Source organism: Trachurus japonicus, chromosome 13, assembly GCF_045865225.1.
Source record: "Trachurus japonicus isolate A0001 chromosome 13, Traja_1.0".
Classification (NCBI taxonomy): Eukaryota; Metazoa; Chordata; class Actinopteri; order Carangiformes; family Carangidae; genus Trachurus; species Trachurus japonicus.
The window spans coordinates 1591046-1606314 of NC_140919.1; the positions used below are offsets into that span (position 1 = coordinate 1591046).

General features: G+C 41.3%; 3 protein-coding genes across 3 annotated transcripts in view; all 3 read left to right on the forward strand.

The window, feature by feature from the left end:
• The window catches only part of LOC146975210 (stonustoxin subunit beta-like), a gene marked incomplete at its 5' end in the record, with an annotated part of 195007 nt that overhangs the window by 68333 nt on the left and 111405 nt on the right, over positions 1-15269 (forward strand). The gene's annotated exons all lie outside the window — the stretch shown is intronic.
• Positions 1-15269, forward strand: part of LOC146975212 (protein NLRC3-like) — a 347620-nt gene that overhangs the window by 49770 nt on the left and 282581 nt on the right. The gene's annotated exons all lie outside the window — the stretch shown is intronic.
• ngef (neuronal guanine nucleotide exchange factor) overlaps positions 1-15269 on the forward strand; it is a 48342-nt gene that overhangs the window by 16678 nt on the left and 16395 nt on the right. The window contains exons 3-7 of the mRNA XM_085794574.1: positions 1708-2082; positions 2282-2349; positions 8321-8550; positions 10684-10844; positions 11659-11811. Coding sequence (XP_085650700.1) covers positions 1708-2082; positions 2282-2349; positions 8321-8550; positions 10684-10844; positions 11659-11811 — 987 coding nt within the window. The remainder of the gene's footprint in view (positions 1-1707; positions 2083-2281; positions 2350-8320; positions 8551-10683; positions 10845-11658; positions 11812-15269) is intronic.

The window sequence follows — 15269 nt, forward strand, 5'->3', positions numbered from 1 at the left end:
CACAAACATCTACCTTTATACTGTATGGAGCTTTAACACAAACATCTACCTTTATACTGTATGGAGCTTTAACACAAACATCTACCTTTATACTGTATGGAGCTTTAACACAAACATCTACCTTTATACTGTATGGAGCTTTAACACAAACATCTACCTTTATTTTGAAGGAGCTTTAACACAAACATCTACCTTTATTTTGAAGGAGCTTTAACACAAACATCTACCTTTATTTTGAAGGAGCTTTAACACAAACATCTACCTTTGTGTTAAAAACATTTCTCTTTTCACGTGCTTATAGCTGAGAACTTAAAACTTTATCTATTTTTTTTCTTTTACTTTTATTTGCTCTTGCTTTTAACTCTGTTTTTAGTGTTTTGTTTGTTTTTATTCTGTCTTATGCTTCTTTTTTCTAATGTTTTGTCTTTATGTAAAGCACATTGAGTTGCCTTGGTATGAAATGCGCTATATAAATAAATAAAGATGCCTTGCCTGGCCTTGCCTTTATTCTGAAGGAGCTTTAACACAAACATCTACCTTTATACTGTATGGAGCTTTAACACAAACATCTACCTTTATACTGTATGGAGCTTTAACACAAACATCTACCTTTATACTGTATGGAGCTTTAACACAAACATCTACCTTTATTTTGAAGGAGCTTTAACACAAACATCTACCTTTATACTGTATGGAGCTTTAACACAAACATCTACCTTTATTTTGAAGGAGCTTTAACACAAACATCTACCTTTATACTGAAGGAGCTTTAACACAAACATCTACCTTTATACTGTATGGAGCTTTAACACAAACATCTACCTTTATTTTGAAGGAGCTTTAACACAAACATCTACCTTTATACTGTATGGAGCTTTAACACAAACATCTACCTTTATTTTGAAGGAGCTTTAATACAAACATCTACCTTTATACTGTATGGAGCTTTAATACAAACATCTACCTTTATACTGAAGGAGCTTTAACACAAACATCTACCTTTATACTGTATGGAGCTTTAACACAAACATCTACCTTTATTTTGAAGGAGCTTTAATACAAACATCTACCTTTATACTGTATGGAGCTTTAATACAAACATCTACCTTTATACTGTATGGAGCTTTAACACAAACATCTACCTTTATACTGTATGGAGCTTTAACACAAACATCTACCTTTATTTTGAAGGAGCTTTAACACAAACATCTACCTTTATACTGTATGGAGCTTTAACACAAACATCTACCTTTATTTTGAAGGAGCTTTAACACAAACATCTACCTTTATTTTGAAGGAGCTTTAACACAAACATCTACCTTTATACTGTATGGAGCTTTAACACAAACATCTACCTTTATACTGTATGGAGCTTTAACACAAACATCTACCTTTATACTGAAGGAGCTTTAACACAAACATCTACCTTTATTTTGAAGGAGCTTTAACACAAACATCTACCTTTATACTGTATGGAGCTTTAACACAAACATCTACCTTTATACTGTATGGAGCTTTAACACAAACATCTACCTTTATACTGAAGGAGCTTTAACACAAACATCTACCTTTATACTGTATGGAGCTTTAACACAAACATCTACCTTTATTTTGAAGGAGCTTTAACACAAACATCTACCTTTATACCTTTAATACAAACGTCTACAGGTTGAATTTCACACTAAAACTCGTCTTTCTCCCTCTCAGTCCTCCGCTTTCACCTCACCTCCATCACTCCAGAGCTGCGTTGCCAGGCAATAGCGAGGCGGCGAGCAGCAGCAGCAGCAGAGACGCTGTGAAGCGGCGAGCAGCAGCAGCAAGAGGAGGAGGAGAAGGAGGAGGAGGAGGAGGAGGAGGAGGAAGAGGCAGCAGCAGCAGCGTGGACAACAACAGAGACGCTCCGACTGACATGATCACATACCGGACTCACGGCGTGCACGGCGGAGACATCAGCCGGCTGTCGGAGCAGACGGCCGCGGCGTGCACCGTCAACGAGCCCAGCGAGGTCCGAGGCAGCGCCATGAGCTCCGGTCACATCGGCGGTTGCCATGACGGCGCCGACCGGGAGAACGCCAACATCAGGTCGGAGCAAAGAGAGAAAGACGGAGAGAGTTTGTTAGAGACGGCTGCTGCTGCTGCTGTGATGGAATTCATCATCGACTGTTGTTGTGTTGTGTCATTTTACAGAATTAAGTGAATGTTCTGTGTGTGTGTGTGTGTGTGTGTGTGTTTGGTGTGTGTGTGTGTGTGTGTGTGTGTTTGGTGTGTGTGCGTGATGCAGGTCGCTGAGCAACGGAGGAGGAAACTCCCAGACGATCTGCCACAGCCTCAACATCGTCAAGAACATCGGTGAGGAGAAAAAAGGCGCCATATCCCACCCACTGCTGCAGACACACACACATATACACACACAACCAAACACACACGCACACACGCACACACACACCAAACACACACACATACACACATGCACACACATACAAGAGGTGGATCTGTTACTGCACGTGTTGTGAGTCGTTCACCAGGGTTGAGTGTCTCTCTGAGCTGCTCTACGAAGGCAAAGTATCTGCAGTATCTGTAAAAATGCAAGAAAAACTGAGAAAAACAGCTTTTTGGTGTTTTTCATTGTCAGGTTTAAGCATCAAATTATGAACAACTACCAAGTCTATAATTGATTAGATAAAGGTGGACTGAATTAAATGTATTTTGTAGTTTATTTTGACCATTTTATGGCAGATACGGCACTTTTGCCTTGGTTTTGGTTGCCTCTGAATTAGCTGCGGCACTTTGTCGTGGTTTTACTCCAGTGGAATCACAGAGTAAACTAGAGAATGCATTTCCTGAAGGAAATACGGGTGAATGCTGAAAGCTGGAAGCTGAATGTGCTGAATACATTGTTGAAACAATGCTGAATTAAGTGAAGAAATTGTTGAATTAAATATATTTTGTAGTTGGTCTTTCTCACCAATTTTGACCGTTTTATGGCAGATACGGCACTTTGCCTTGGTTTTATTCCAATGGAATCATACAGTAAATTATAGGATGTAGGGAGTACAGTTACTCTTTGCAGATACTGCACTTTGCCTTGGTTTTGGTGCAGATGCTGCACTTTTGTCTTGGTTTTACTCCAATGGAATCACAGAGTAAACTAGAGAATGCATTTCCTGAAGGAAATACGTGTGAATGCTGAAAGCTGGAAGCTGAATGAGCTGAATAAATTGTTGAAACAATGCTGAATTAAGTTAAGAAATTGTTGAGTCAATGTTGAATTAAATGTATTTTGTAGTTTGTCTTTCTGACCAATTTTGACCGTTTTATGGCAGATACGGCACTTTGCCTTGGTTTTACTCCAATGGTATTATAATAGAGTAAATTATAGGATGTAGGGAGTACAGTTACTCTTTGCAGATACTGCACTTTGGCTTGGTTTTACTCCAAACTAGAGAATGCATTTCCTGAAGGAAATACGCGTGAATGCTGAAAGCTGGAAGCTGAATGAGCTGAATAAATTGTTGAAACAATCAATCAATCAATCAATCAATTTGTTTATTTCGGGCATGTCAATTTAAATAATCATCATCACACTTCATCTTAGTTCAAATAATACAATACACATGGCCGAAAGGGAAAGCGGGAGAAGCAAAAGCTGATCTAGTCCCGCCCCCATAATGCTGAATTAAGTGAAGAAATTGTTGAAGATACGGCACTTTGCCTTGGTTTTACTCCAATGGTATTATATAATAGAGTAAATTATAGGATGTAGGGAGTACAGTTACTCTTTGCAGATACTGCACTTTGCCTTGTTGGTTTCACTGTGTTTTTTTGGATGGACAGCAAAATAAAAAGCCCAATAACGAGAATAAATGAGAAATTTTAGCAGAACCAATATCAAATTCTACCAGATTGAAGAGAATATGCCTTTACACTTTTGATTTGAAATTGGAAAAAATGCAGATACTGCACTTTGCCTTTGTAGGGCAGATTTTACCTGCAGGATTTCACATATACACACTCACTTACTCTGCAGCAGCAGCAGCTCTGTGTGTGTGTGTGTGTGCATCGTGAGTGTTGTGTGTGTGTGCATGTGCAGCAATGTATTTCTGTAGCTGCAGCTCCTCGGTCTTATGTAACTGCGGGTTCGGTTCTTACGCCCACCAACCAACCAAACGATCTGCAGTATCTGACTGAGGAGATTACGCAACAACCCTCTGTTGTTGTTCAGAGTCACTCCTCTCCTTCCTCTCCTTCCTCTCCTCTCCTCTCCTCGCCGCGTCCGTCCGTCCGTCCGTCCGTCCGTCCACGCAGCCGACGCTCTTATCAGCAAACTTTCAACCCACCTCCAACTGAACCAGGCGGAGCCACGCAGCCTCCCCAACAACGCCACCGCCGCTGAAACAGAAGCTCCGCCCACTGCAGTGAAGGGCGAACTCTGACCTGTGTCCTTGTCCCGGTCCATAGATATATATATACTGACTAGTTGCCGCCTTCTGCTTCTCAGCGTACGTCAATAGCGCCGCCATCTTGGTCCGGGGTTCTGACCATAGACATATAAACGTCTGACCAGCAGTCAGACCTGGTCAGACCTGGTCGGACCCTTGTAGAACACATTTCAGTGCATTTATGCATGTGGGTGTGTGTCTGAGTATGTAAGTGTATGTGTAATACATACAAAAAAAAATGTAAAAAAAAATTCAAAATTTTTGTTGTTGTTGTTATATCATAAATATGTGTCTGACATTTATAATAAACCAAACGGCTTGAAAATGGGTTGAATATTCGGTGAGTTATGGCGTTATTTTAATGGTTGATAGACCTCTAATGCAGGAAGTACAGTAGACACGGCTTCCCCCTGACCAAGATGGCCGCCGCGTTGACGCATTCCACTCAATAGAGCTGCCTGGGAACGCGGCATCTAGTCAGGGCCGTTGTATAGGGGAGAAAGGTGGTGATAACTCTAGGGGCCCAGCCCCAGTGGGGCCCATAAAAAACCCCAGTAGTCTAATCTTTGTATGACTGATTTATTCTGCGTAAGACCCTGACTAATACTCATAGTACACTGTAAAAACTCAACATTTTTCCAAGAATATTTGTCTTATTTCTTGTCCAAATGTCTCATTTCTAGTCAAAACTAATCTCTTTCCACTTAAAATAAGACTCATCACCTAAAAATTAACTTGTTTTTAGATCATTTTCACTTAAATTCACAATAAATAGAAAAATCTGCCGGTGAAAGAGGTTTTTTGTGTTTGTAATAAGGAAGAAAAACTTGCTCCACTATCAGATTTTTCTACTTATTTCAAGTGAAAATCTGCTTGAAAGAAGTAAAAAGTGTCTAAAAACAAGCTACTTTTAATATGATGAGTCTTATTTTAAGTAGAATGAGATTTGTTTTGACTAGAAATTACATTCTGACTAGAAATAAGACTTCTTGCTAAGTTACTTGAGTTTTTGCAGTGTGATGCTGCATTAGCATCAAAACAAAGAAAGCTAAATAAAAATACTAAGGAAAAAAAGGAAAAGTTAGGGGGGAGGGGCCCACTTTAGTATTCTTTAAGGGGGCCCAGAATTCCTAGCAACGGCCCTGCATCTAGTCAGTATATATATCTATGGTCCCGGTCCATCTGAGTTGGAGTTTGAGTTAAGAGACGTAGCTATGAACGAGAGTCAGCCAGGCTCTGTTGCTAGGAGACACCTAGTGGTCGTGGTGATGATGACAGCAGCAAAGCGGCGTCGTATAAAAGATACAAAGTCCAAGACGGAGAGAGGAGGAGGAGCAAAGATCAAGTAATGTAGAGGAAAAACAAACCGTATAAAAACAAAGTGCAGGAGCAGGAAGTGAAGAAAGGCTGAAGATCAGAGAACAAAGTGTGGAGCGATAAAGATAAAAATAATAAAACGGTGGAGGAGGAAGAAGAAGAAGAGAGATATGAGTCAGGGAAATAAAAATAGACTCAATAATAAAACATAAAACGATAACAGAGGAAAGAATAAACGAGTGAAACGGCTTCAAATATGAAACATTAAAGGGATTTTATATGATCATGGGATTTCTTGGTTTCCCCTCATCAAACTCATCAAATACACAATCCAACAACTCCACAACGCTCTGGTGGACAAGTTGTGAGCTGCACATTCACCACGCTATGAGATAATAACACAACGTTACCACACAGAGTTGTTGTAGAGGGAAATTCATGCAAAGCCACTGATGCACGTTGCCTTCAGGGACAGTTTTTCATCAACAGTCTCTGTATTTCCCTCTACAACAACTCTGTGTGGTAACGTTGTGTTATTATCTCATAGCGTGGTGAATGTGCAGCTCACAACTTGTCCACCAGAGCGTTGTGGAGTTGTTGGATTGTGTATTTGATGAGTTTGATGAGGGAAACCAAGGCTGTTTTCTAAACCACATACTACCGTACTGCCTACTACATACTGCGTTAGTATGTACTGTATACTACATTCTGAATGTGGGATTCAGTCTGCTACTTCAGCAGACCGACGTCGTTCACACTGCAGTAACAGTATACAAGTTTCCTAGAATGCATTTCGTGGCAAATTACATAACTTTATAAAGTTTTAATATGTTTTCATGTGAGAAAGTAACTGTTTAGATCCCAAATCTACGGCCAGTTGATCCAAACGACGGCTGTTTGGAAGTTTGCTCCGATGTTTTTCAGAGAAGTGAAGCTCCGCAGCGACCGGGACATCACAGAGACAGCAGCCGGTCTGCAGAGCTGCTCGGCCGGCCAACCTCCGTCCTCATCCCGGGGGAGAAAACCATCGCTAATTAATGAACTTACCCACAGGTTTTTAGAGGTTTACCACCGGCTGGTTACATTATTTCTAGGAGATAAATGTTGGTCTCAGTGATGAAATCTAACAGCTGTATCAGTAGCATTAGGCTGTCTTTACACTGCAGGCCTTGATGCCCAATTCCGATTTGTTGCCTATATCCGATTTTTTTGACGGTCTATTTACATGTTCTATCAGAAGTGACCCAGATCTGATAATCTGCATTTACACCTGCTGTGCTGCATGAAACGACCCGCTGGAAATAAACTAGTGATTTCAGGAGATTGTCACGTAATAATATAATATTTTTAAACAAAGGTGAGTCTGGTGTTCAGAGTTTATATCCAACACGTCACTTACAAAGTGAACGTTACAAAATAACGTTAGTGAAGTGGCTGCGTGGAGCGGAGCTGCTGTGAGATGAGACAGCGACGGTGACGGTGACAGTTGTGCCACCGTTTGATCCTCCGTCGCCCACGTAGTGAGGACGGGACAGCCTCACACATTTGTATACAATGTCTGTTTTTCCTCTCTTGATTTCTTATTGGCTCGGTTCAGTTTTTGCCGGTAGGAAAACGTGAAATCTGGTGTTTATCTCGCGCTTCCTCGCTTGCCCTCGTATCGATCCGCATAGAAATGAATGTTATTGTAGTGGCTATATGAAAACAAGAACTAGTGAGGGGGGAAAAAAACAGACGCACGGACACCTCAAAAATTAAACACTGTAACGCCTGTGACAGTGACCACAGCTGGCCACAGCTGACCACGGTAGTCCAGCTCAGCCCCACGTGTCAATCACGGACTACAGAGGTTCAGCGAGAATCATCATCATTGATGACGTATGACATGCATTGCCAGGGAAGATCCGATCTGTCTGTTTAGACTGCAGACGTATTGGCAGAGATCCGATTTGTATCTGATTTATTTCCACATATAACGGGGGCCTGAATCTGATCTGGCAATATCTGATTCAATGCGCATTTGTCCCGTTTACACATTCATGTTACAGATCCGATCTGAGCCACTTGAGAGGAAAAAATCGGAATTGGGCCACTTGAACCGTGCAGTGTAAAGACAGCCTTAGTTAGTCTGAATGTAAAGTGAAGCTTCCTGTGTGTATTGGACAGAAGAGCAGCGCTGCCTCGGGGCTCTGGAGCCTACGGACACAAACCACCACATTTACATCAAGAAATACATGTTTTACAATGAACCGATCATACATACTACATTTTGGCCAAATCAGTACGTACTAGCAGTATAGTATGCGGTTTCGAATACAGCCCAAGAAATCCAATGAGCCTCCGTAGCGTAGCTCTGAGCAGCTCACGGCTCTGCTCCGCCGTTCTAAAAATAGCTTGCACCGACAATTAAAGGTAACAAACCTACTGCTATGACTATAGGGGTTATGGCAATGGGCCAATTGGCCAAAATGTTGAACTATCCCTTTAAAAACTTAAATCAATAAGGTTCAAAGAGCAGAACTTCCTGTTTGTCTACCTGCTGACTCTGTCTCCTCACCCTGCAGCGTTCCTCTACCAGGAATACCGCGACACGTCCAAGCAGCAGGAGATCGAGCAGCGGCGGCAGCGCGACAACAACCTGACGCCGGCGGCGGCGCCGGCCGTGTCCCCGCCGGCGCTGCAGCTGCAGCTGAGGAACAACGCCCGCTCCCTCAGCCTGTGGCAGAGCCTGGAGGTCGTGCAGGCCAGCGGGCTGCTCGCCACGCTCACGCAGAGGGAGGTCATCATGCAGGAGGTGAGTGGCGGACCGAACCCCGACGTCCACCGACTCCGATGTGGTGTATCATAAAATAACGTGGTTTTCCACCAGATTTTGAGTTTTTGCAGTGCACCTGGGATGGGACGCGTCAAACCGTTATTAATGCTCTGCGGGGTCGCAGCCGTTTTAGCAGTTGCGTCGCGTCCAAAAGTTGACCACGGTTCAACTTTATGCAAAATCGTCTGTCAGACGTGAGGTCACTGTCCAATGGGGAGCGAGATAGAGAACAGCTGGGGAGGTCGGTCGCTGTTCATGCCTCTTCAGTAACCACGACGACCTGTGATCCCGCCAAAACGTCTGTTTTTAGAGCGGCCTCGCAACGGCAGTGGACGTGACGGATGAGTTGTTGCTTGTCTCATCAGGTGAAACTAATGTTGACAAAGTGATGATTTACGATCATAAAGTTTGTCCGTTGTGTTTCATTTTGAAATTGACCGGATGCTCGGTGCATTTGACTTCCTGTGTGGTGGCGATCTAATCAACGTGAACTGGGCATCAGACTTTGACTTAGAGATACTTTATTGATCCCAAAGGAAATTCAGGTATCCAGTAGCAGACATACAGTACATAATATGATATTATATAATATATTATTATGGCATGGTAGAGCAAAAATAAAACAGAGATAAGATGAGTAAGAAACAAGAAAAAGAAAAAATGTCTCAAAGGGCTTCACATCGCATCATAACAACATCCTCTGACCTAGACCAGCTCCCAACCTTTTTTTGGTCGTCGTCAATCAAGATGCAACAGCTAAGTGAAAGTATAGAATACAGTTGTTTAAGATTGTGCGTGGTGTTTTTAATCATAATTTTGAAAGAATAATAATTAGTTAAAAATATATTTTTATCTTTTTTTTTGGGGGGGGTCCCGACCCCAAGGTTAAAAAACACTGACTTAGACCCTCAGGAAAAACTCCATGGAAAACCCTTTTAACAGGGAAAACCAGGAGAAAGCTCAGGGTGAGCAACAGAGGAGGGATCATCACCCAGGACGGACAGACGAGACACAGATGTTATATATACATATACAAACTATATACATGCATTTATATTATGTACATCAACATGTTATGAGAACAAATACTAAAATTAGAAAAGAAAGGAAGAAACTGTCAAATGTAAAATGCATCGTGAGATAACTGTGCGATGGCAGAAAGAACTGTGCAAACACAGCTGAGCAAAGAGTTGTTGTTTCTATTTTTCCCTCAAGCTGTAGCCGCCTTATGGCCACGCCGCTGCCGCCAACACACGTGTTTCCAGGGAAAAGTGACGGACCTGGATATAAGAAACGTTAGAAATGAAAAGGGATGGGAATCGGAGTTGGAATCGGTTCCTCTTCGGAACTGGTTCCAACTTGGATCAATTCTTGGAATCGTGTGCGTGTCTGCTTTAACGATTCCGCTATCGATTCCGCTTGGTTCAGAAACTTGCGCATTTGCACAGAAAAAAACAAACAAACAGAAGCCAAATTTGAGAAAGGGGTCATGAGCCAAAAAAGGTTTCGAACCACTGCATTAATGCAAACAAACCGATTTCTCTTTTATTCCCTCACCCAATGAGAATCGATAAGAGAATGAAATCGATAAGCAATATCGATAATGGAATCGGAATCGCTAAATTCTTATCAATACCCATACAGCAATACAAGATGAGACTGTTGTTCACTCATGACGGACAAATATGGACACATGTGCAGACACACGTAATCTGTATGTACTGTCTAGAGCTAAACTGCAGCTCTGTATACTACCTACTGCTGGAACATGTTATGTCAAAATGTCATAAGTAAAAGCAAAAGAAAAGATCACGATAAAGATTTTATTCTGTGGGTAACGGGGGCGGGACTAGATCAGCTTTTGCTTCTCCCGCTTTCCCTTTCGGCCATGTGTATTGTATTACTTGATGAAGTGTGATGATGATGATTTAAATTGACTTGCCCGAAATAAACAAATTGATTGATTGATTGATCCCTAGAAATGAATAATGTAAAGACAAACGTTGGTGATGTTTTAGAGACTGTTTTTTTAGAGACGGTGTGAGTGTTGATTGGCCGGTGGCGGTGGCGGTGGTGGCGGTGGTGATGACGTTCTCTCTCCGTTGTGTCCAGGCCATGTTCGAGCTGGTCACCTCCGAGGCGTCCTACTACAAGAGTCTGGAGATTCTGGAGACTCACTTCCTGAGGAACCCGACTCTGTTCAACACGCTCAGCCAGTCAGACATGCACTTCCTGTTCTCCAACATCGAGGAGGTGATGAAGGCCAGCGAGAGGTACGACCGCCACCGCTCCTACTCCCCCTCATGTGGACTAAGGGCTGGGAGAAGTTTCAGAGTCCTCCGTGGCTTCTCTGAGTTACAGGGGGTCTCGGCGTAGCAGTGCATGTCCATATGACGGTTGCAAATGGATACCAACTGTCTTCGTAACAAAAAGACACACCAAAAAACATCCAAATACCTCCATGCTGCTCGTATGTAATGTCCCTCTTGTATTGAAGCCCCGAAATGTGAAATTGTCACGAAAAAAATTAAATAAGTCTATATTTCAAGCTTGTTTTGTAGCGGAAGCTTCTCGAAGCTCCTCTTCCCGGTTCGTCAAATTTGGATGAACTGGGAAGAGGAGCTTACTTGTCATTGTTTATATGATGCTACTGTCATTATTAGTTTTTATTTTCTTTATGGTTTACTTTTTAAGGGTTGAGAGTGAGCCAGCGCAGGCTACATTTCAATGCATTGACTGTACATTGTACTTTTTAATGTATATGACAAATAAACTTGAACTTGAAGCTTCTGCTACAAACAAGCTTGAAATATAGACTTATTAAATTTTTTTCGGGACAATTTCTCATGTTGGGGCTTCAATACAAGAGGGACATTACATACGAGCAGCATGGAGGTATTTGGATGTTTTCTGGTGTGTCTTTTTGTTATGAAGACAGTTGGTATCCATTTGCAACCGTCAGAGAAGCCACGGAGGACTCTGAAACTTCTCCCAGCCCTTAGTCCACATGAGGGGGAGGAGATAATGAGTGAAATTTAATTTTTGGGTGAACTATCCCTTTAACCCCTCCCCCCTCTCCCTCCCCAGGTTCCTGATGGACCTGGAGCACCGCATCGAGGAGTCCATCCTGATCTCTGACGTGTGCGACATCGTCTACAACCACGCCGTCGAGCACTTCAGCGTCTTCATCACCTACGTCATCAACCAGGTTTATCAGGAGAAGAACTACAGACGCATCCTGTGAGTCGCCGCTAGGCTCCGCCCACACCGCTACCTTAGTTAGTTCACAGTAGAGCTCTGTAAAAGAGAGTAAGGACAGCATTGGTCCAATGGCAGCGCCTCCTGGTGGAGGAATATGGGTTTTGCAAAAGCGCCCAAGAACTGACATCTCTGCATTGTTGGTGAATGAGCAGTGTGGTGTTTTCAATAATTTAAGGACATTTATAGATCACCCACGTTAATAGCATCATTGAGGATCCTTTACAGATAAACATTAACACATAGGCCAGTAAAAAAACCCCACAAAAAAACAGTTGTCTACATTAACTCATTGGCTGCCAGCCATTTTCAGAGCAGAGAGCCCCATACTGCCAGCCGTTTTAGAGCATTTTGAACGATCTTATAAGACCCACAGAATATTGTGTTCTATGACTACGTAAACACCGAAACTACCAAGAGAAAGAGTAGACTGTCTTCGTTCAATAGGAAAAAAAAGTTTGTTTCTACCTTTTTCCGTTCTTTTGTAAACAGCAGTAGAACGTAGGCTGGTTTCGCCAAAAACACCAGTTTTTGACCAAAACACTGAGAAAACGAGCTTTTTGTGTAAAGAAACATGTCAAGCAGAACAGTGACTTTGACGTTAATATTTTTTGCTTTAGTGACACCTCTCACATCTGAACAGTGTTCTCCTTCTATAAAACAACAGAAACAACACTGAGAAAGGACTTTTGATGGCAAAATAATATTTTTTTAATAACTTTTTTGTAGCTGTCACATGACCTCTGACCTTACAAGCAAGTGGGCAACACACATACATTGGAGTGAATGGGTTTTCTGGGCGCTTTTGCAATACCCAAATCCTGCCACTAGGGGCGCAAAACCCTTAAACCCTTAAACCCTTAAACCCTCACCATGGGAGTCAATGGTGGTGTCCTTACTCTCTCTTCCAGCGCTGTAGTTAACATCACATAGTGGTACATTATCCAAGACACATGAATGAGTGTGTTTCTACATTTATAATCATAGACGTACATCATTAAATAAACATCAAAATCAATACACTTAGAAATACATAAAGGTGTTTATACATTTATCAATTAAAGAGACACAGAGGAGTTTGTATTTGGTTATAAAAGAGTCTCATATTAATGTGGATGAATCTACGTTACCACTTGTTAATTATTGTGATATTATTATTTAGCGGTCGACTCGCCCAGCATTTCCTAGTTTCGGTTTCCCGCAATATCGCCGCTGGATCGCTAGTTGGCATCGTTTATGGTCGGAACTACGGCGGTATCCGATCGTCTTCCAACCTCCGACTTTCGTTCTTGATCAATGTAACCTTTCTTGACAAATGTTTTCGCTTTCGTCCGTCTTGCGCCGGTCCAAGAATTTCACTGTGCACGCTGAGGCTCATGGGAAGTGTAGTGTGGAAACACTTCTCGTAGTCACTTTAACAATTTAATTTAATTTAATTTCTTTATTTCCCTCGTGTTTAAAGGGACAACTAGGAGTTTTGGAAAGCGAAGTGTTTTCACATTACATTTCCCATGAGCCTCAGCGTGCACGGTGAAATTCTTGGACCGGCGCAAGACGGACGAAAGCGAAAACGTTTGCCGAGAATGTTTTCATTCATCAAGAATTAAAGTCAGAGGTTGGAAGACGATCACATACCGTCGTAGTTCCCACCATAAACGGAGATTCGGCGGCGTTATTCTCATGACTCGCCACGAAACCGAAAGTAAAGAAACGCTGGTCGGCTCGCCCAGCATTTCCACCACCACTAATAATAACAAAATAACCATAGAGACAAAACCATAGATTTATCTAAAATGGACCATTAACAAGTGGTAACGGAGATTCATCCACATTAATATCAGACTTTTTATAACCAAATAGAAACTCCTCTGGGTCTCTTTAAACAGTACCAATTAAAACAACAACCTAAAAACAATAAGAAAAAAAACAAAACGATTCAGTACACGGAGGGACAGAAAGAAGCAAAGCTCATCATCAGCTTATCCCTTTTACCGTCTCATACAAACATTATCATGAATAAGAACCAAAAAGACAGAAATTCAAGAAGAAATATCACTGAACCCAAATGTAGATAAAGTGTTGTTGTTGTTATTGTTACATCATCCGGTCATCGCTGTGAACGATGTGATGATTAACACATTTACAATCATAGAAGAACATCAATAAATAAACATCATTAACATTTAAATACACAAACATAAAAACAAAAACATCACACACTCCTGATTTATTCTGCTTTCATTCACGTTCATGTTGTTTTCTGTTTTCATGTGAGTTAATGGCGTCTGGTCTGTGTGTATTTGTGTTAATACATACAGTGTGGTGTGTATTTTTACATAATGTGTGTGTGTTGGAGCAGCTGTTGTTCTAATCTGAGCTCAGAAAGAGAACGAGGCGTGGACCTTCATGTTGTTTTAATGCCATTTTTCAGAACAGGTTTATTTTTTGATCAGGACAAACACGCTGCGCTGGGTGTGGTGCACACACACACACACACACACACACACACACACACACACACACACACACACACACCTTAGAGCTGAGTGAGTGTGTGTGAAGTTCCCACAGTGAGGAGGACACACCTGAGACCTTTGAGACGTCAGAGTGGAGACGACGATGAGGAAACTGCTCCAATTCTTTTTTTCTTTTTCTTTTTTAAACATGTTTTTACTTGAGAAAATGATTCTAGATCACAGTTATTCAACATTATACAACATTTTTTTTTCTTATTTTCTTTCCCCCCACCCAACCCTAACCGTGCTGTTTATACAAAATATACATTAAATAATGAAAATAAACTCAGTGAGTGAAAAGCTCAAGGTTGCAAGCATGTAAATATACAAGATTAAAATAATACCAAGTAAATGAGAAATAATTGAAGAGTTCATTTGCAAAAGCAGATAAGTGCCATTTTGAAAAAAATGAGCTGAGGCTTTGTAATTATTCTTTGCATAGTGTTCCTAGACAAATAACTAAGTCCAGTTGCTTTCGATGACCTGGAAAAATGAGAATATGCACCGGCTTTGCATAGTGTTGTTTTCAATAAAACTTTATTTTTTTGAGATATGTCTGTTTTGTTACATCTCAAAGTCACTCAACTTTGGTTTGACTTGTGTAAATAAAAAATAAAAAATGAAGATTCTAGAATTTTTTAAAAACGGAGTTATCTGCTTTTGCAAATGAACTCTTCAATTATAATAGAAAGTGGATATTCAAGACAGTGCAAGTAAGCTATTTGCTCCATGTATAATAATAATAATAATAATAATAATAATAAGTTTATTTGAAAACAGGGACAGTGCACATTAATAACATCACTGTAAATGCGAGGCTGTTTTTCATCTGTAGTCCCCAGACGGATGTTAGAAAGTCACCCTAAAAACAGAATATGAATATGATTAAAATTACAAAGTTATTAGCCAAGGCAATCTACAAAC